Source organism: Gordionus sp. m RMFG-2023, chromosome 1 (genome assembly GCF_954871325.1).
Source record: "Gordionus sp. m RMFG-2023 chromosome 1, tfGorSpeb1-WG-v2, whole genome shotgun sequence".
Taxonomy (NCBI): domain Eukaryota; kingdom Metazoa; phylum Nematomorpha; class Gordioida; order Chordodea; family Parachordodidae; genus Gordionus; species Gordionus sp. m RMFG-2023.
Genome location: NC_088775.1, coordinates 3,272,498 through 3,294,921, shown reverse-complemented (window position 1 = coordinate 3,294,921; position 22,424 = coordinate 3,272,498). Strand labels below are relative to the sequence as shown.

The 22,424-nt window shown below is 25.6% G+C and overlaps 1 protein-coding gene and 2 long non-coding RNA genes across 4 annotated transcripts; 2 read left to right on the top strand and 1 right to left on the bottom strand.

Annotated features, from left to right (window-relative positions):
- Positions 1 to 3,754: 3,754 nt before the first annotated feature.
- On the bottom strand, positions 3,755 to 4,393 carry LOC135922504 (uncharacterized). Its single transcript, XR_010570936.1, has 3 exons — positions 4,345 to 4,393; positions 4,204 to 4,299; positions 3,755 to 4,158 (listed from the first exon to the last, which is right to left on the bottom strand). It is a non-coding gene; the product is annotated as an uncharacterized LOC135922504 (long non-coding RNA).
- Positions 4,394 to 4,940: 547 nt separating this feature from the next.
- On the top strand, positions 4,941 to 5,485 carry LOC135922267 (uncharacterized). The gene is made up of 5 exons (XR_010570820.1): positions 4,941 to 4,991; positions 5,037 to 5,096; positions 5,143 to 5,202; positions 5,248 to 5,343; positions 5,389 to 5,485. It is a non-coding gene; the product is annotated as an uncharacterized LOC135922267 (long non-coding RNA).
- Positions 5,486 to 6,037: 552 nt separating this feature from the next.
- LOC135922179 (uncharacterized) lies at positions 6,038 to 6,939 on the top strand. Of its 2 annotated transcripts, none has more exons than XM_065456605.1 (3): positions 6,038 to 6,195; positions 6,258 to 6,498; positions 6,551 to 6,939. In XM_065456605.1, exons 1-3 carry the CDS (start codon positions 6,123 to 6,125, stop codon positions 6,699 to 6,701), a joined length of 465 nt encoding a protein of 154 aa, XP_065312677.1. In that variant the 5' UTR covers positions 6,038 to 6,122; the 3' UTR covers positions 6,702 to 6,939. The 2 variants fall into 2 exon arrangements, with proteins under 2 accessions (XP_065312677.1, XP_065312676.1); XM_065456604.1 differs by having other exon boundaries at positions 6,234 to 6,498.
- The last annotated feature ends 15,485 nt before the right edge of the window (positions 6,940 to 22,424 follow it).

Below are 22,424 nucleotides of genomic sequence, written 5' to 3'. Positions count from 1 at the left end.
GAATAACGAACCCACAACATATGGTTTTGGGAGATGGGGGAAAGTTCGAGAATGATTGCCGGGGATTATGGAATGGGATGAAGGATGTTTATGATTGTATTATTATGACGTGTTGTTATCGGATTAATTATGAATAATAAAGGTTTATTGGATTACAATAAAGAATTAGATGAAGTCCAAGTTATTTATTATATATCTGTTACAGTTAGTCAAACACTTAAAACATTAATATCAATTTTCAACCCATTTTCCCCTTGGAAAATTATAGCATTATAAAAATTTTTATACTATATTAAAATTGATTAAAAATCCTTTTGTAATCTCAAAAAGCCACTAATCATAATAATAATTCAATAAATAGTTTAGTGATGTTAGTGCAAATAGGGTAAAATATTATATTGGCAATGTTACCTTATTGATTATTGCATGAGTTGAAAAAAATGAATTATTTCATTTATATATGTATATACAAAATTTTTTTAAAATACTTTTGAGAAATAAAAATCGTCTGTGTTGGTCGAATTCGAAGATGCGAGAAACGAGGCAAGTAAAACATACTTGTGAATCAGGGGCAAAGTTTCTAATTGATCGTATTGAGCTAAATTTGTTTTCAATGTAGTAACGATAATTTTTTAAGTAGAACCTTGCAAGGACAAATCCAATTCCAAATCTGATCCAATCAAGCTAGGATTTAAGATCTGTAAAGCATTTTCTGGGAGATCTTGCTTGGATCAGATTTCTGAAAATCAATTTTCAAAAATAAACTATAAAAATTGTATTATTATCCTCTAGGCACTTATAATTTTTCCGATTTCGCTAAAATATTGTGCCTTTTTCACGGTATAATAATGAACTTATTTTAAAATAAAATTGTGAATTGGAGTTCGGATCTTCTAATCTTTTGGATGCACAAAAAAATCTTTAAAATTTTCCAAGGATCGGGTAAAGATCTAGAAAAGGTTTCAAGTACGAGGGCTCTAATCTTAAGTATTTTTTTTTTCAAAATAAAATTTGCTGATATGCAAAAATTATTTTAGCAAAACATTTGTAAAATAAATAATTTAATTTAATCCATTGCATATTTATTTCAGATACAATTTGCCTAGAATTTCTGATATTTTCCCAGTATGATGATTACTTTGCACTAGTGAAGATCATTAAGAACCACTAAGAGGGATTTACGTATCATATACACTTCAAATTACTACAGTGGGGAGTGATGCACCTACATAAGATATACCCCTCCTACGTCATTTTGATGCACTTTTCCTCCTTGTACCATGGTTACTGGGGTTGGAGACAAAACGCATGAATATAAGAATAAAATTAATACACCTCCTGTATAAGTTATTACACAATAACCAAGGTAAACAAAGAAGAAAGGGCATCGAAGTTTGCTAAAACAGCTTGTCCCCACTCTTAGAAAAACTAAGAGTACCCCACCCCCCTAACATTAAGGGTGGGAGATATATCCTAATACTAGTAGTCCAAAAACGAACGTCGCGAAAAATGAAAATATCATTTCGCACTGTCCTTAATAAATGAACGATCCATACCATGGGCCTAAATAAGTTTCCGCCTAATTTAATTCTTTTATTGGGTTCTATACGTACTGCGGTGGCGTATAAATTGGGCCACACACCCCCCCCCCTTACTCAATGGAAAAAATTTAATTTTAATTTAATAAATAATAATTTTGATCTACACTACAGTATTTGATTATATATTTTTTTTTTTAAAAAATAAATTTTAAATTATTTTGTAAAAAAAAAAAACTTGTCTAGTTTGTAATATTCCCTAAGAGGAAACAATCATTAATTTAATCCTATTTCGGCAAATGTCAATCACAGATATGCCACAAGTCTATTTTTTGACTACCTTCATTCCGCTATTAAATATATAAGTATCGAAGCTACAACCAAATCGAGTCTCATATTTTAAAATATGATAGTTTTTTTTTATAATGATGAATAATAGTAAAAAGTAAAAACTTATTTTAAGATATTTAGTTTATTTAATAATTTTTTTTGAAATTGCTTTCGTGCTTCCAGAATTTTCTTTCTATCTTGAATCTTGGCATCAATTTTCGTTCCTATCTATAGTGTTTACCAAGTGTATCGAAGATTAAACTAAAATATATTCTTTAAAGCATTACATACTATAGCCCTAAGCTTTAGGGTTTAGTGCTTTCGAAAAATTTGGCAAAAACTTCATGCTTAGAACTGTGTCTTAATAAGAGATTTTTAAAATTTAGTGAGATTTAAATTACTTCTTACTTTTCAAAACAATTAGTATTTTTATTATCAATTTGTGTGTGTGTATATATATATACTATTTTATAATTATTAAATTTAATCTATAAGTATTCGATTAAATTGACCTTAATAATATAGATATGTTATAAAATTGTGTGACAAATATGAATTCGGTACGAAACAGCGAAAACCAAAATAGCGAAAAATAAAAAAACATTCCCATTTATGTATGACTCCACTAAAAATATCAAATTTAAATAATACATATTTTATTAAAATATTAATAATAATGCTATTATCTTATATTTTGATATAGTAAATATTTATTATATTTTTATATTAATTTTTTAAAGATATTATAAAAATTATTTAATCTAGAGCAATAAATATGTATTAAATTTTTCCCATAATATAATATGTCTCTAAAACCTGTAATTAATAAGATATATAAAAATATTAAAATATCTTATTGATATATATTTCTTTTTAAAGTCACATCCTATAAGTAAAACTATCATAAAACTGAGAATTTAGGTTGTTTAATTATTTATATTATAAATAATAACTCATTTACATTCACGATATATATAAACTATTTATATATTCCATAGAAGGATTCATCATTTTTATTTGCACTGGATAATATATAATATTATAATAAAACAATCATATAGAAACAGAATAAATAATTTATATAAAAATTCATATAAAATATAGATCTCACCAATATTTATTATTTACATTTTAATTGTATGGATAGTTATTTGATTAATTGTTTACATTATATATTTGCACTTAAAAATAAAACGGTGACATTTATAAAGGTATACGTATTAAGAATATTTAATTGAACAAATTGCGATATATATGCCGAGAATAATGTTTATAAATAAAATATAAATCTAACATTTTAATTTAACAATTTTAGAAATTTCATCCAAAAATGTTAAAACCTTCGGTTCCTTCATAACATCCGAATGTCCCATGTATGACCCCGACAACCCCAATGTTTGCCATTTGCGCCATAAAGCTTGTGAGTAGTGAAAATAACATCCTAAATATATATCTAATTAATATATTAAAAAACTAAATGAACCATTTATGGACATGGTTGGAAATACATCCTTAAGAGCTGAAATCGCGGCGATTTCATAATCCGTCTGGGCCATAGATGGATTAAACCATGTTATTTTCTGCACAAAATTCTACAAGGACTCTGAATACCTTTATATATATATCTCATTATTTTTGTTTGGCAAAAGAGCATACACAATAGGTATCATGACCTTTTGAAACATTACATGAATAACATAGAGCTGATAATATAAGCTAGGAGCAGAATAAAATGTTCCATCCATATATATATTATCAGCTCTCTCTGCTAATCTCAGCATAGATGCTGTTCCGAACATTATTAATTTATTATTATCACTATAAATTAGGAATTGTTCCCCCAGCATAGTTAAAGTAAATTCAGGGGTTAAAATAATTTCCTCCACAGCATAAGGTAACACAGGTCGATACTTTTTTAATATCCTATCAATTGTGGTTTTGAAGGATACAAATGATGGAATAGCCTCTGGATATTCTGCAATATCCAAGCACTCCGAGCATCTAATCTGCATTGCCTTATTATAAATTGTCAATCTTGATTCCAGAGGATTTTCGGCCACTAGAATTTCAATCACCTCTTTAGTCCTAAGTTTTTCGTATATATATGTCTCATGTTGATGAGAATGCCCACAAGTCATCGTATAAATACCATCATATTTGCATCTTCCTTTGCAACTAATATTTCTACACCTATAATAACTAATCAAATCTTTATGGTGATCAATTCTATATAAAAACATGTTATAAAATAACAGAGGTTTTCCTTTCTGGCTATTTATAAATCGCGGACCTTAATAATTAAAAAATAATAATTAGTCATTAAATTTTATTTTACTATGACTGTGATGTAAGTCAATTAGAGCATTTGCAATATTTATTGTACTTTCACCAGCACAGGAAGTGTTTGTGGAAGGTACAATCAGATTTGTATCTACAATATAACATTTAATACAATAAAAGTAAAATATGGCTTTACTTTCAGTGTCAGTGAACCAAGCCTGTGCATCTACAATTACATTTTGTTGAAAACTTGAGCCTAAATTAATTGCTTTTAAATTTTCAGATACTGTTGGGATTTTCATTATTTATAATATTATAATAATGCAATAATAAATTTATTTAAATGGAGTTTGAAATTTGCGCCTGTTATAGATATATCATATCGAAAAAATGTGTCATATCGAAAATGTTGGCCATCTTTTGGGAATGTTTTTGGGAATATTCCCTGATTTTCGCTGTTTCGTATTTCGCTATTTCGTGCCCAGGCCGACAAAAATAGATATTCAAGTAAACTTTTAATAATATTTGAAAATAAAATTTTAATTAGAAAACTCAAAAAGGACATAGTTTCATAAAATATAAAGGTTATGAATATTTACACCATAAAAGAGGTAGGAATGCTACATATTTTACATGTAGAAAAGTGTGTGGAGGAAGAGGAAAACTTATGAACGATTACAGTTTTATCATAACTGTGAAACATGATAAATCTTGCAAATCAGATCAAGGTACATAAATATCATAATCAATAAATTTTTGACCAATTGTTTTTACTAAATTTAATTAATTTAGGCTCAAGTTTTCAACAAAATTTAGATGAAGCTGCATTCACTACCACTTAAAGTAAAGCCATATTATACTTTTATTGTATTAAATGTTATATTGTAGATACAAATCTGATTGTACCTTCCACAAACACTTTGATAACTCAATCAAGTGCTGGTCAAAGTATAAATTTTTCACCAATTGTTTTTACAAAATTTAATTAATTTAGGCTCAAGTTTTCAACAAAATGTAAATGTAGATGCACAGGCTTGGTTCACTGACACTGAAAGTAAAGCCATATTTTACTTTTATTGTATTAAATGTTATATTGTAGATACAAATCTGATTGTACCTTCCACAAACACTTCCTGTGCTGGTGAAAGTACAATAAATATTGCAAATGCTCTAATTGACTTACATCACAGTCATAGTAAAATAAAATTTAATGACTAATTATTATTTTTTAATTATTAAGGTCCGCGATTTATAAATAGCCAGAAAGGAAAACCTCTGTTATTTTATAACATGTTTTTATATAGAATTGATCACCATAAAGATTTGATTAGTTATTATAGGTGTAGAAATATTAGTTGCAAAGGAAGATGCAAATATGATGGTATTTATACGATGACTTGTGGGCATTCTCATCAACATGAGACATATATATACGAAAAACTTAGGACTAAAGAGGTGATTGAAATTCTAGTGGCCGAAAATCCTCTGGAATCAAGATTGACAATTTATAATAAGGCAATGCAGATTAGATGCTCGGAGTGCTTGGATATTGCAGAATATCCAGAGGCTATTCCATCATTTGTATCCTTCAAAACCACAATTGATAGGATATTAAAAAAGTATCGACCTGTGTTACCTTATGCTGTGGAGGAAATTATTTTAACCCCTGAATTTACTTTAACTATGCTGGGGGAACAATTCCTAATTTATAGTGATAATAATAAATTAATAATGTTCGGAACAGCATCTATGCTGAGATTAGCAGAGAGAGCTGATAATATATATATGGATGGAACATTTTATTCTGCTCCTAGCTTATATTATCAGCTCTATGTTATTCATGTAATGTTTCAAAAGGTCATGATACCTATTGTGTATGCTCTTTTGCCAAACAAAAATAAGGAGACATATACAAAGGTATTCAGAGTCCTTGTGGAATTTTGTGCAGAAAATAACATATGGTTTAATCCTTCTATGGCCCAGACGGATTATGAAATCGCCACGATTTCAGCTCTTAAGGATGTATTTCCAACCATGTCCATAAAAGGTTCATTTAGTTTTTTAATTAATTATATATATAGTTAGGATGTTATTTTCACTACTCACAAGCTTTATGGCGCAAATGCCAAACATTGGGGTTGTCGGGGTCATACATGGGACATTCGGATGTACATAAAGTAGTCCGAAGAATGAGCACCCTCCCATTCTGTAGGGAGGAACATGTAGCATTGGTACGTGATACTTGCTATCAAATGGCTGCCAATGATACCCTGCTCTCAAGCTTTATGATGTATATGGATACAATTTGGCTTGGGGATAGACCACTATTTCCTTATACATTATGGTCAAGGTATAAAAGATTCAAAATTATATATTATCTAATTTATATATTTTTAATTTAGGTATAGAGTAGCAGGACCTCGCACTAATAATCACTTAGAAGGGTTCCACCATGCCCTTAACCAAAAAATCTCTTACACTCACCCTAATATTTATACATTATTAAAAATTTTAATAAATTACCAAAATATAAATGATCTAAAGCTTATTTAGATAAGTAATGGGTCAACTGTGAATCGTATTAATTACGCATATGAAATAAAGGATTGGAAGATTGCTAACTTAACCGATATTTATGAAGGAACCGAAGATGTTTTAACATTTTTGGATGAAATTTCTAAAATTGTTAAATTAAAATGTTAGATTTATATTTTATTTATAAACATTATTCTCGGCATATATATCGCAATTTGTTCAATTAAATATTCTTAATACGTATACCTTTATAAATGTCACCGTTTTATTTTTAAGTGCAAATATATAATGTAAACAATTAATCAAATAACTATCCATACAATTAAAATGTAAATAATAAATATTGGTGAGTCTATATTTTATATGAATTTTTATATAAATTATTTATTCTGTTTCTATATGATTGTTTTATTATAATATTATATATTATCCAGTGCAAATAAAAATGATGAATCCTTCTATGGAATATATAAATAGTTTATATATATCGTGAATGTAAATGAGTTATTATTTAAAATATAAATCATTAAGCAACCTAAATTCTCAGTTTTATGATAGTTTTACTTATAGGATGTGACTTTAAAAAGAAATATATATCAATAAGATATTTTAATATTTTTATATATCTTATTAATTACAGGTTTTAGAGACATATTATATTATGGGAAAAATTTAATACATATTTATTGCTCTAGATTAAATAATTTTTATAATATCTTTAAAAAATTAATATAAAAATATAATAAATATTTACTATATCAAAATATAAGATAATAGCATTATTATTAATATTTTAATAAAATATGTATTATTTAAATTTGTGATTTTTTTAGTGGAGTCATACATAAATGGGAATGTTTTTCAAATAACGTTGAATAGTATAACCTTTTAAAATATATAAAATTTAACACTTACATTTATTAAACAAACTGAAAAGATAAAAAAATAAGATCTATGAAGATCACAAAAATCATAAGATTCAAAAATATCTTGAATCGGGGAAAGTAAAACTATAATGTATTTAGAAAGAAATTGATTTAATATTTAAAGGATTCAGCCTAAGACGTGACGTAATTTTTATTTCCCTTATAACTGTTTTTTATTGGCTGAAAAAAAAACTAATCGACATCCATTACATATTACTCATTGCTTCTAGAATTTTCCATCTAGCATGATGGCAATATTGGCAATTTTTTTTATTATTTTGCCCAAAATGTTTTTCTTTCTACAAAAAACGGGTTGAAGTAAATTATTGGCATAAATTTTAAATTTCTGAGATAAGGCTTCCAGATGTTTGGCTAACTTTAAGCTTTTAGATGTGATAATCATATTTAGTTTTTAGGTTACTTTTATAATTACTGTCGAAATTGATTAAAGAATTAATGAGGTACCAAATATTAACGCAAACCAGAAGTTATAACTTCTATATTCTCTGTTCTTGCATAATGCAAACAGAATAAAGCAATTAAATATACTAGGGAAGGCCCTACTTAATGGTTTAGTATAAGTTACATAATTAGTGTTTCCAAAAGGTTGTATCACTTCACACTTAAAGTGTGGCATCATAATTTCCATTTTGTTTATAACTCAGTTTCTTTCTGTAGTTCTCATATCTGAGTGAGGAATTGAAAGTACTAATCAGGCATTAAATATTAACGAATGCCAAGATATTTAATTCCGATATTTTTCATTTTAGCACATCTATTTTGGGAAATTTTCTCTTTTCTTTATATTGTCTAATAAGGGGATTAATTTTATATACAATTAAGCTCTAAACATTGATAAAATTTACAGAATAAATGCTTTCCGTCACTTATTAATTTTAAGGTTGGCCTAAATTTTGTCAGATACTAATAAAGCTCAAAACATGCCATATTTTAAAATTAGGGCTTGATTCAATTTTAATCGAGATTTTATAAAGACCACGAAAAATATAAATAATATATAAGAATTATAGGAGAAATCCGGCCATTGGGCAAAATGGGGTTTTATGGTAAAGCCTTAAAAAAGATTATTAACCCCTCCCTTATGTAAAATCCTACACCACTACTGGTAAAATGCTTCTTTGACAAACTTATGCTTTCCATATTTTTAAAATAGAAATGTATTAAATTTACACAAAAACTAAAATAACATAAAATAAAATACACAAAGTTTAAAAGTAAACAAAAATTTTGATAAAAGACTGGTTTGGACTGTAATCCTCAAAAAAAAATTGGTCCGATCCAGTTTAAAACTGCTAGGACCTACCATTGAACATCACGTGCTAAAATACACTTTCAATTTTTTAAGTTTAAAAATTGAATGATTTCAAATCCCTGTAGATTCAATTCTTAGTATAACATATAAGTTCTATATATAAATAATATATTAATAATTTACTTGTTAAAGATAGGCAATTTTGCTTATCATCTTCTGATTTTTTATTTTTTAAATTATTTTTATCATTTAGAATATTGGAATATTTGGCCAATGTTTTGCACTGTAAATAAACATTTATTTCATTAGAATTTGAATCTAGATTTTATAATAAATGAAATTTTAATTAAATACATTGCAATTTACTTATATTTTCTGATGTTGAAAGTGATTTATTAATTGTCGAATCCATCTAATTATTGTGAAAAAAAATTAAAATAAAAAATAATGATTAATTACTATTAAACTTAAAATAGTTAAATCTCTACATATGGGATAATACAAGCTTATCAAAAATGACACTTTATCTTGTAAAGAGGATACATTATCAGAGGAATGGCCTATATCATAATTATTTATGTGTGCCAATGATTCACTTGTTTCTATTTTTAATTGTGCATCTTGATGTAAAATTATTTCAATTTGATCTTTGGATTTTAAGTTTTAACAAAAAAAACACATAAATCATTACTTTTATCAAAATTAGGAAAATGAATAATAATGGGCCGATCATAATTTAATGGAATATTATAATTCTCCAAAGGAAGTGCACTGATAAAAATTGAACAAATTTTCAAATTAACCTTAATAAAATAGTTATATATAAAAGTTTATTTAAATGTTTGTACCAGATATTTCAATTTCCCAAAAATAATCATATTATCTAGACCTATGCTCTTAAAGCATTCTGTATTTAAAAAAACCTAAATAAAATCATTTAATTAAAATAAATTAGGAATAATATTACAAGGTATATAATATCAATGCATATTCCCAATTTATCAATTATTCTTAAATTCTGTAAGAAGTTATTAATATTATCATTTAGCAAAAATTGTTCTTTTTCTATATCTAATCTTTGGCACAAATCATTGATTATTAAATTCCAAATAATTTTTTCTTCATAACATTCTTTTAAATCAATATATATTGGCAGTATCTTGGAAAAAAAAATTAACATGTCATACAACTTAAATACCTTTTTTACATTCATAACATAGTTTAAGATATAATTTTTGTCAATGTTTCCCCATATAAATAAGTTGTCTATAAGTAAATCTTTCTAAAAAATATAGTTAGAATATGTTAATATATATTATGTTTTATCATTTGATATAAATTTAAAAATTTTGCAGGTCCGGCCCTAAGCCCGTAATTTTTTAAATTCCGGGCCGAGGCGTACAAATGGTACCTCTGCAGGTCTATCAATATATTGGTATAAATATTTTAAAGATTTAAAACCTTATTTAGTAACTGGTTAAAAAGATTTATTTGAGCTTGGCGCTGAGGAATCATATGTTTTTAATTGATGATTATTTCGAAAACCTTGTTTCGGTCAATCATTGTCAAAATAGATATTAGGCGTAAATGTATTTTAATTTTTTTCTAATAAGAACTTAATATTTCTAAAAAATCTTTTATTTGATGATTTGTTTAATTTTAGGGTTATTTAAAATTACAAGTTAAAATTTTTAAACTAAAGTTTACATATTAATAATTACTAAGATTTCAGGAATATTTATAATTTTTTCCAAGAAAAGGTTCAATATTTATTTTAATTATATTTATATATATGTTATAACAGACATAAACTAGTGGTCCAAGCTAATAAATTATCTATAAATATAGCTCTCTCTAAGATGTGGCCTAATATTTGATAAATAACTTTTGTTTAAATTGAAAAAACTACATAATATATTAGATATGTAAATTTTTGGATTATTAATTATTGAAATTTCATTATGTGGGAAATATATAATTTTTTATAAGATATGCTTAAATATTTTATATAAATCTTTCGTTTTGAATTGAATATCATAATATTTTTATTTGATTATACAAGAATTCGTTCATTTATTAATTAGATATTATAATCGTAACATTCAAAATCACATAATACGCAACATGAAATATTTATTAATTTGGTAAATTATAAAATTCTAAAGTATTTACTATAAATTTGAGAAATCGATTAACATTAAATTTTCATCTAAAATGAATAAATAAAATAATAATATAAACGATTAATTTTATACAAGCAATTTATATTTCAAAACAGATAAAATAATCTGTAATATTACGAACAACTTATATTACAAAAACAAATAAAATAATCTACAATATTTTCAAACACAACCTACCTTTTTTGATACTACTTTGGTATTTTCCAACTCGAAAAAAATTTCATCCATCTGTATCACATCTAATATTACGAATATTAAAAAGTTTATATGTGTCTTAATGGGATACTATGAGGATTAAGAGTACCAATTTCTTTTTTTTTGGGGTTGTAAAAAATCATGAGGATTTAAAATGATTATAAAGGCTGCATTTTAGACTGATCATTCGTTAGGCTTTATTGATTCAATGAATATCATAATCTTTAAATGAACTTATAGGACAAATATTTTATTTTAAAAAATGGTTATCAAATTATTAATTTAAATATAAATTTAGAAAGATTACAATATATATAGATATTATCTTTATTTATAAATTACTTGTTAAATCTTAATTGACATAATTTTAGTTTATAACACGAATATAAAAAAGTTGGCAATAACATGTTAACACTAGGTGGCGCTGAAACGCTTTAAAATGTAAAACATTTTAATAAATTTGATTTTGGATCGGATAAATGATTGTCATTAGATCAAGATTAAAAAAAATCTTTTAATATAATTTGAAATCCATAGTGCTAATTTTTATTACTCCACGTTTGGCCAGTTTTATAAGTATTATAAAGCCCATCTAGAGTAGTTTGAAATGAATAGAATTAATCTAAAAGTGGAAGAAGTTACAATTTTAAACAAACTGAATTTTTTTAGTCCAATGTCAAATTGTTTAAAATAAATTCCATTATTGGAGTTAAGAAAATTGGCACTATCAATTTCTAACTATCTTAAAAGGTTTTATAATAATAATTTACTAACCAAGAAATTTTATCCTATCTAAAACCAAATTTATCAAACTATTTCCAATTTGAAAAGCTTAAAGTTTAAAATTTTATTAAAAAAACATATAACTCGATTATTTGAGAAAGCACAACTCGAAGGAAGAAGGACCAATCATGGTAAATGACTGTCCGTTATCCAATTGATTTTGGGGTTCTGAATCTTCTAAATAATTTGTTTAAGTAATGTATAGTTTCAGTAATCTTTTGAATTGACTAACTTTATTTCTAGCTATTTGCTCCAACTATCTATTATTAACCATAATTTTCCATGAAAGGGGCCTACAAAATCTAAACGTAGTCATGTCCATGATTTTCGCTTGAAACTTTGATATTACTACATTTTCTATAAAATTTTAATGTCATTATTTAGCCCCCATATATGCAAGTGTCATTCCCGGATGTCCTTGTAGAAACCCATTCATGTGATATCTCTGGTCGGATCACAGGTAAACATCGTAGAATACATTCTTCCTTGAGTTTTATTTTTATTTTTAAATTTTATTTTATGACTGCAATGTATTTTATTGCAAATTTCATTTTTTTCTGCCATTTTTCTCATAAAATAAATTAGCCAATAAGAAATGCAATCATAAAGGGACGCATAATATATACATAATATTTATAATTTTTTTTAATTTGCCTCATCAAACTCAAGCCTATAATAATTTATCATCTTTTTTATTAATCCTGAATCTTAAGATTTTTGTGATATTGCCATTTGTTATTTACCTATTTGTGATTCAACGCCATTTTTATTTATAACTATTTGTGATTATAAGGTTCAATCCTTGGCCAAAGGCTAGGCTAGTGCAGACCTTAGTTTATAGATTCTTTTTAATATTTGTAGATTGTCTTCTGTTATTATCCAATACCATTTATAAATTCTGTAGGTTATCATTATATTTCCGCGTATGACGATATCATCTGGGTGTACACAGCTATCATTCGGCATGATTTAAAATTTATTTTTAATCTTTTAAAACGCATGGTGTGTGAAAGGAATTCAAGGGATTAAAGAAATAATCATTGAAATCATTTTTAATTTTTAAATTCTACTACAAATTTCGACAAAATAAATTTTAAAATATTAAAAAATGAATGCTATATAATTTATAAATTTTATATATTCCTCTCTAAACCCTTGTTAATATTTCTTGGAATAATTTAGAACCTTTTAAATATCTTTTATAAAACATTTAAAACCTCATAAGCTATATAATAATAATAGCAATATATTCTATCAATATTTTAAAATAGGTTTTTTAATTTATCTAAAAGATATACTAATTATGAAATAATTTGGCTTTTTTTGAAATATGTTCATTTAACTTTGTGATAAAAACATAGGAGCAATTGAATATCCATTCATTTTTGGCGTTGATAATTTTATTAATTTATTTAGTCTTCGTATTATCTATAAATTATATTCCAGATATAGGTCTTCAACATTATATAGTTGTTAAAACCAATAAATATATATTCTCTGGAAAATTGAATAAATTAAAATGATTTTATTGACAGAAGCAAAAATTCTAAAACAAAAAGGAAATAAAAAGTATTCTAAATAGTCACAATTAATATAAAGCGTATGTAAACCCACCATTTAAAGCAATGTTTAAACTGATAATAGATTTCCATAATAGAATAAATTTTTATTTTTAAATATTTCATTCTTATATTAGAGATGGAGTAGTGGATGGAACTTTAAAAGTACAAGCAATGATTAAACAATTCATTTTCTATAATACATCATAAGATAGAGCTATATATAATTCAATATTTATAAAATTATATAATAGCACTTTTTTTTATGTAAATAAGTTATGTATAAATAAATATAAACTTTAATAAAGGAATTTTCTAAATGCGGTAAGTTTTGGTCAAATTGGAGATTTTTTCATGAACCTATATGATCTATTCATAATAATGACCAAGAAAATGTCTAGATAAGTAGGTGTTACCTTTAGATTTTTATGCTACGTTTAAAAAGCTCAGAATAAACGTTAAGATACAACGATATACTTCAATCCCATTCCTTTTCATATTTTTGCGAGCAAGTCATCTGATGTTGATATTATATGGTGACCATTTACCTGTTCTGTATTAAGGGCAATGTTAGAAGGATACTATACTTCATCTTTGTAAGAGATTTAAAAGTTTAAAGGTAACATCTACTTATCTGGACATTTTTTTGGTAATCATTTATACGAATATATCATATATGTTCATAAAAAGATCTCCAAGTTGACCAAAACTTGTCGTATTTGAGAGATCTCTTTATGATGGTTTATATTTGTACATAACTTATTTACATTTTTTAAAAAAATGCTTTTATATTATTTTTTAAATATTTAACTCGATGCTCTATTTAATGATGACTGAAGATGCGTTGTATAATCATTGCTTGTGCTTTTAAAGCTCCCTCCACTTGTCCATCTCTAATATAAATACGAATGATTTTAAAATAAAATATTTATTCTAATTATGGTTTATTACTATTAAACATGGCGCTAGACGGTGAACTTACATATGCTCTGTAGTTATTGTGACTATTTAAAATACCTTTTATTTCCTTTTTGTTTGTAATTTATGCTTTTGGCAATTAGAATCATTTTAAATTTATTAATTGGTTTTAGCAACAATATGTAGTGCTGTAAACATTTCTAAATAAATTGAACGCGTTCGCGTTCAGCGTTCATTGACAAAAATCGAACGCATTCACTTTCAAGTTCATGTTCAAAAAAAAAGGAACGCGTTCACGTTCATAAAGCCTTCAAAATTTTTTTAAAATTTAATTTAATATAAATAAACTTATATTTTTAATGCAATATATTTTAGCCATGTTAAAAAATAATATATTCGTCAAAAATAAAAGGAACGCCGTTCATCATTGATCTTCAAAAAAACTAAGTTCGTTCTTGAACGCGTTCGTTTACAGCACTAACAATATGTGGTTTATGACCAAAATCGAGAATATGATTTATAGATAATTAGAAGACTTAATAAATTAATAAAATTATCCTAAAGCTAAATAAATTGATATGCAATTGCTTATATGTTTTTGTTACAACATTATATGAACTTATTTTTTTTTTAAAAAACCCAAATTATTTCATAAATAGTATATTTTTTAGATAAGTTTCAAGGATCCAAACAGAAACGAATATCGGTTTGGTTCAGATTTGGATAAAAATAACGGTTCAAGGTTCAGGTTCGGTTCGCAAAAAATAAAAATAACGGTTCAGTTCGAACCTCTAAAAACCGGTTTGAACACTTTTGTATTCAAACCTACATTATGTATAATAAAAATTTTTTATTTATTTCATAATTAAAATAAAAACCTTCATTTGTATTAATTGTACACTATAAAATAATATTTAATATATAAATATAACAAATAAATATACCAATGAATCTATAAGGAGATTAATTTAATTGCTGAAAAACATCTTTCCACATATACTTGGGTAGCTGGCATTGCCAGTATGATATATCAGATTTGATGTGTCATTTATAATACTATATGTAAATAATTTATATATTAGATTTAATTTTTTTCTAGGCATTATAATTTATAAGCTTAAAATATTTAAAAAATGTTGTAAAATGGCAATATACTAAAGTTTATAAAAATTATGACTGAGGTTATCAATCAAATGTGATTGATAATAATTTAAAAACAATTTGAATATAATTAAAATTTTTGCAATATACTACTAGTAATAACTTACACATTATTTTATAAGCATAAAATTATGAGACTCGAACCGGTTCAGAGACATTTTAGCGGTTCGGTTTAGGTTCGGCTAGAAATTTTTTTAGAGGTTTAGGTTCAATAAAAAATACCGGTTTTTAGAGGTTTAACGGTTCGGTTCAAGTTCGGTTTGGATCCCTGGTTTAAAACATATTTAGAAATATTAAGGATAATAAGAGGTTTTAGGTATAAAAGATATTATAAAAAGGTTCTAAAAGTTGTCAAAATTGTGTTCGCACTTATTGTAAATTTATTAGGCAGTATTAGGGGAAGAAAAAACAACATCCAGACAAATAGTATTCAGATGATTGAATACAATTTCGTCAAAATCTTCAAATCTTCAAAAATAATTTTAAAGATTATTTCTTTAATCTCTTAAATTCCTCCTACACATATAATCTATTTATTATATAAAACAACAAAAAAAAGTAACAAAAAAAACAATAGAAATACAAAATTACCTGGATTCAAAAGCAACATCACAAATATATATTTAAAAGTAACATATACAACATATTGGGTTAAATGAAAAAAAAATTATTGTTTATTATAATAAAAGTTAAGTATAGGTAATTGATTTATTTTTGAAATATAGGTTCAAATGATTAAAATATATTTGATATTTTAATTTAAATTAAAAATTTACGATATATAGTTTAGTTGTATATAATATATATATACAGTTTTTTTCGAATAGATTAAGTGTTTACTCAAGAATTTTAAACATTTTATTATAATTTTTTTTTTATCTTATCAAAGATTTTTAAGTACGATATTTATTAAACCTTTACTTAGAGAGTTTAATGTTTTTATAACAAAACACAAATTCAACCTTGATCTTTTGAATAACAGATAAGAATTAAAAACTTATAAATTACTTAATAACGTTTTAAAAAACAAATTCCTATCTTAGAACCGGAGTCTTTTTAAAAAAAATGAAAATTAACCATTTAATTCAATATCTTTTCTTTTTTTTAAAAAAAAGCGCGTATTTGATGTTTGAAGTTTCGTTTTCAGTGAAGGTTGGAATCTTGTAGGCTCTTTCAATCTCAAGGTCTAATTAGTATTATATAGCTAAGGCAGGTGTACACACACTTCTATGGATCACATCATCAATAAGTTGTTCAACAGCAGCTCACATACCCAACAATCTCTAACCCACCAACTTTTCCCACAAGATGGTGTGAGACTGATCATAGGTGTAGCTAGTGGGGAAAATCCCCTCTCTCCATCCCCTTCAGAAATATGTAACTTTTTGTGTATATCATTTTAAGCTAATAAGAAATATTTTATTCACCCTTGAATGGTTTATTATTGTTAAATTTTGTTTTCTTTATTAATTATAATTGGTCATTCCATAAATAAAAAGCATATTTATATTAAAAAATAATGGGTCCAAGGAGCCTTTCAAATCAGCTCAAATACCTTCCAAACTATAACCTGATTTTTTTAAGATCAAACGGTAAATGCCCTGATGGCATCACTCAAATTCCACAAAAGAGAGGCCAATTATGGGACTATTCTTGTAGTTATCCCCTGCCTCCCTTCCCTCCCCCCTATGAGTAAAAAATGTTTTTTGAATATAAGAATAAAAATGGCAATCAAATTTGCCCAATAGGATTCTTTTAAAAAATATTCATCCAGTCATAATCATCCTACCTTATTATTCCAATAATATTATACCAAACTCAAACATCATTTCCAACAATTTTACCATCTTAAATGTATTCAAATTGTAGGAAAAGAAATGCTACCAAAATTACCCAACCAAGCTTAAATTTTTTACATTTATTCTATTAGTCATACTATTTTTTAAAAATAATCAATTCATACTACCTAAAATCAACTTTTATATACTCAACCCAGGATGCATCATCATAAGGCCTTAAGATATTGAGCTAGCTGCACAGGTTTTTCATAACTATCAACAAATTAAGATAAATTATCAATAAAATGAAATCTATCAAATCAACAAATATAGCTTAGCCATTTGCATTTTGTATTGTATTATTATATATTTAAAAAAAGATATATAAGTATATATTTGCAATAACATCAATCAAAGAAGGAAGTGTGTCAATTCAAAAAGGAAAAGTCCCAAAGGTTTAGAAACTAAAAAGGAAAAAGTTTCGATCATATTCGCAAAAAGAAAGGTAAAGTGTCAATCAAAAAAGTAGAATCCTCATTCAAAAAGGAAAATCGTTATTTTTTTTTAAAAATATTTTTAAAATCTTGTCAATTTTTCTCAAATTTTTATTATTTACTTCTTTATTCTATTTCTAACTTTCTGCTATTTATTTACTTTATATTTCTCGCTATCTTTTCTCAATTTTTCTTCTCATTTTTGATAATTCTTTTTGTCTTTTTAAAGTTAACTTATAAATTTTCCCTTTTAAATTTCGTCACTTTCTCTACACCATTTTTTTTTAAAAATTCTTTCTTTCCTTTTTTTTTCATCATACACATCACAATATTATTTTTTTACATAAATTTCTAACTTTTTAAATCTCGTCATTTTTAATCTTTATTTTTCTGACCCTATTCAACAATTTTTTTTCTCTTCCCACTATTGAGTATTCTTTTTTTTGGTGATTAATTCTTAATTTTCACTTAATTTTTCTTTATCAATGGCAGACAATATAATCTTAAAAATAAAGAATTTAAAAAAATGATTATATTTTATTAATTTACATATAGGTTTGATAAACTTCAATTATTTTTTTTTCGTTTTAAGTTTATATAAATTGGTTTAGACAAAAGGAGTTAAAAAAATAATATATTTTTTACAGCCAAAAAATTAAAAAAAAATCTTTAAAAAAATAACTAAACTGAGAATAGACATCATATCTCCAAAAATAATGATGGAAATTTCAAATTTTATATTGTACCAAATAAACTATAACCCAGAGCGAAGAATTATGCTCCTATAATATTCATATTATTTTTAATTTTAAAATAAATATTTTAAATCTATCACGCCATCTAAAGGAAATATATTTATGACTTTAAAAATTTTATCATGTGTTTTATATTTCCTATATAATATATCTGTTCTCTATTATACATTATAAATTTATGGAACTACATTTTCTTCCACATTCTATTCTATTTTATTTTATTTTATTTAGATGATATTAATTTTGAATAAATTTGATTTATATTATAAAATACATTTTATTTATATTAATATAATTAATTGATGGGCTAAGAACATCCGAAATCATAGTATACTTTAAAAATACTTTTGATAACAAAATTTCATTAATTTTTTTTTTACTTTCAAATTCTTAGAAACATACTGTCTCATTAAAACGATTCAGCCCACATGTCATTAGACCTCTGTTGAAATAATCCAGCAGGTTGCCACATGTCTTCTCTTATTTTACAATTTATGATTCACACAATATTCAAATTAATTTTTTAAAATTCCTTGTCATTCATGATGGGCGATCAACTACTAAAGTAATCATTATAAATGTAAATATTTGCCTAAACTGAGAATGAACATCATAACTCCCAAAAAGATAATGATGGAAACGTCAAAATTTTTTTTATTTTACTTTTATGATTATATTAGTTTGTACCAAATAAATTAATCTAAAGCAAAAAATTATTCTCCCTATAATTCATATTATTTTTGAAATTTCTTTTTTAAAATATCCCCCAAGATGGGAACGGTCATTTTTTTAGCCTAGATTCTTCGAACCATGAAAGAAAAATAAAAGAACTCCATAAAATGATCACTAAAAAGGCTATACTTATCGATCCTTGTAGTGAGGTGGCGCCATATTATTTATAATTATGATCGATTTAAATATCTCTCTCAAATAACCGTACCCTTAAAATGTAAAAAGAAAACTATATATTTTTATGCACATTTTATTTATTTCAAGGAAAATTCATCTTATTTTTAAAGAAATATTTGGAAGAATAAACGAAATTTAATACTTTTCTTGATGGAACAGTTATTAAATATAAAAATAAAATAGGTCCACTAAACTCTACAATCATAAAAATCATTTGGGATAAAAACAGAGTGGCATTTATTGTCCCTACGACAGTTTTGGGGGTTACTAAATGCAACGTTCATATGATCATATATTGACAACATAGGATTTTATGCTACAATGCAAGAAATAATATCAGAGAGATAAATTATACACTAAAAATCATCTTAAACAGGTTTTTGACACCAAAACAAATTTCTAAAACACAAAATTTTTATACTTTTATTCCCCTAGAAGAAAATAAAAGTCAAAACTTATTCAAATTCATCTGGTGATTTAAAATATGTCATATATTTAAATTTTTTTAAAATTATTATAAATTTTTTATTATTTATGACGTGTAATTATATAAATTATTTAGTCAATAAAATTATAAATATGTATAGAATATTTCTAAATTTCGAGAGAAAATTAACCCAAAGTGTTAAATAAACCATATTGCCCCCCCCCTCCCCACCTCTCAAATATTATTATTTTTAAATAATTAAGTAAGGGCCTTTCATTTAGACTTAAATAAAAATTATTTGCGCAAAATATTCGTTAAATTTAAATATGATTGATATTTCTGCTAAATTTGACCAATTTAAGCTATATGAAGGATCACAACACTTATACCCAAAGTTCATCCCAGTCTTGGATTTTTTACAAATACAAGGCAGCCCTGCATACATCTACAGATATCTTTAATTTTTTTAATATTGCCATTTTAGGTTGTGTTCCCTGCAATTTTGGATATTAATCGGGTTATCATCACATTTATTTATATCTCATATTAAGGATCCATTATTAAGCTATACGATAAAATTTAATATTATTGCTTCTAACTTAAATTATTCTTGAGATATTTGAAAGTAAATGAAATGCATTTTTGTCAAAAATATACCATTTTCCAGCTGTTTATAAACCCCCATCCATATCTTAGCGAGTGAGTGTGGTATAATAAAGTAAAATTTTCTTTTCCTTACACTAGAGGTCTGCATTGGGCCGGGTTTCGGCCCGCTCGGTAAACAATTTTTCGAGATGGGGCAGGCGGCCGGGTGGGTTAAGGAAATTTAAAAATTTTTGTTCAAAAATAAACTAAAAAAAAAATAAATGTTTAAATGATCTATAACAATATTTCATTTTTTATTGTACCAATCATTTTTTTTAAGTGAAGAACATTTACCTAACTATATTGTGTAATAAACACAAACAATAAAACTTTTTCCTTAGAATAGATAAACATTTTTGTCTATTAAAAATTTCATTTTATGGGAATGTAATAAAACTTTTTCTAGCGCTTCTTCCGAACGCGAAATTAGCATTGCTGGAAGATTTTTGGAACAAAGAAGAACAACGTGTTTGAATCAGGGTTGGCAAGTCGGTCAATTGACCAGTCAAATTCAGTCAATTGACCGGAGGAGTATTTGACCTGTCAAATACGGTCAAATACTCTAAAAAATTTAAAGGAAAAATAAATTAAAAATATGTTTAAAAAAGGGAAAAAAGATGTAAATACATGTGATCACAATGTTTGCTTATTTTTCGGGTCCACAATATCAAGAGGAGAACTCACTAGTAGTGTAATTAATGAAGTATGTGATATAATTCAAGAATTAGCTATTTTACAAGGTAGTGATGGCCAAAATATTTTAAGTGATATAATTAATTTCAGAAGCAAAAACAGCATGTTTAATATAGCAAAATATGTGGAAAGTAGTAATTTCCAGAAACAATCAATTCCGACCTCAAGTTAATAGATTAAACTTTGTCTACCCTGCCCATTAAGAGACTAACAATTCCTAGTTCTACTTCTTCTTTAGAAAGAAATTGGTCGATTTGGGTTAATATTCTTATGAAAATAGAAATCGATTTAAGATCTAAGATATCAGGAAAATTGTTTAAAAAATATTAAAGAAAATGATAATATTGAATATGAATCAGAACAAGACTCTGATACAGATAGCTACACGTTAGTTATTGAATGAATTTAAAAAATTAATATTATAGATTCATTTTACTATTATATTCAAAATAAAGTTAATATTAACTTTAAAAAAATATATTTGAATTTGACCACATTTGACCGTATTTGACCATATTTGGCCGGTCAAATATCGGTCAATTGACCGAAACGTATTTGACCGGTCAAATGCACAACCCTGGTTTGAATACCAGAAAATGTCGATTCCTTATTAATTTTTGCATTATAATTACGTGTAATATTAAATTTTACATTTATATATATATTTTTTCATAAATATTAAATTTGATCCAAATAAATTGTCCATATAATTTTACATTGATTATTTTTTATACTTACATTAATTTCCCAAATTATAAACTTTTGTGCAGAGATGTAATGCTGAAATATTTTTTATTAGATGCTTTAAAAAAAATGAAAGAATGACCATAATTAAATTTTATAAGCGGGCTTGGGTTAAAAAATTTTTTATAAATAATGGGCATGCGCGTAAAAAATTTTAGACTAATGGGCGGACGGGCTGTGGGGGGTATATTTTTTTTGAAAACAAACAAAATTTTAATAAAATTTCTGAGGGGGTCGAGTACAAACCTTGGTTGATTTGATATGGAATTTACCCATATATTTTTGAGATTTATCTGTC

Bases quoted from the DNA above. Each gene is read 5' to 3' on its own strand.
- LOC135922179 (XM_065456604.1), top strand. From the start codon at position 6,123: ATGGCCCAGACGGATTATGAAATCGCCACGATTTCAGCTCTTAAGGAT. The intron at 6,196-6,233 runs GTTCATTTAGTT...ATATATAGTTAG, and splicing joins TCCAACCATGTCCATAAAAG to GATGTTATTTTCACTACTCA. The intron at 6,499-6,550 runs GTATAAAAGATT...TTTTTAATTTAG, and splicing joins CCTTATACATTATGGTCAAG to GTATAGAGTAGCAGGACCTC.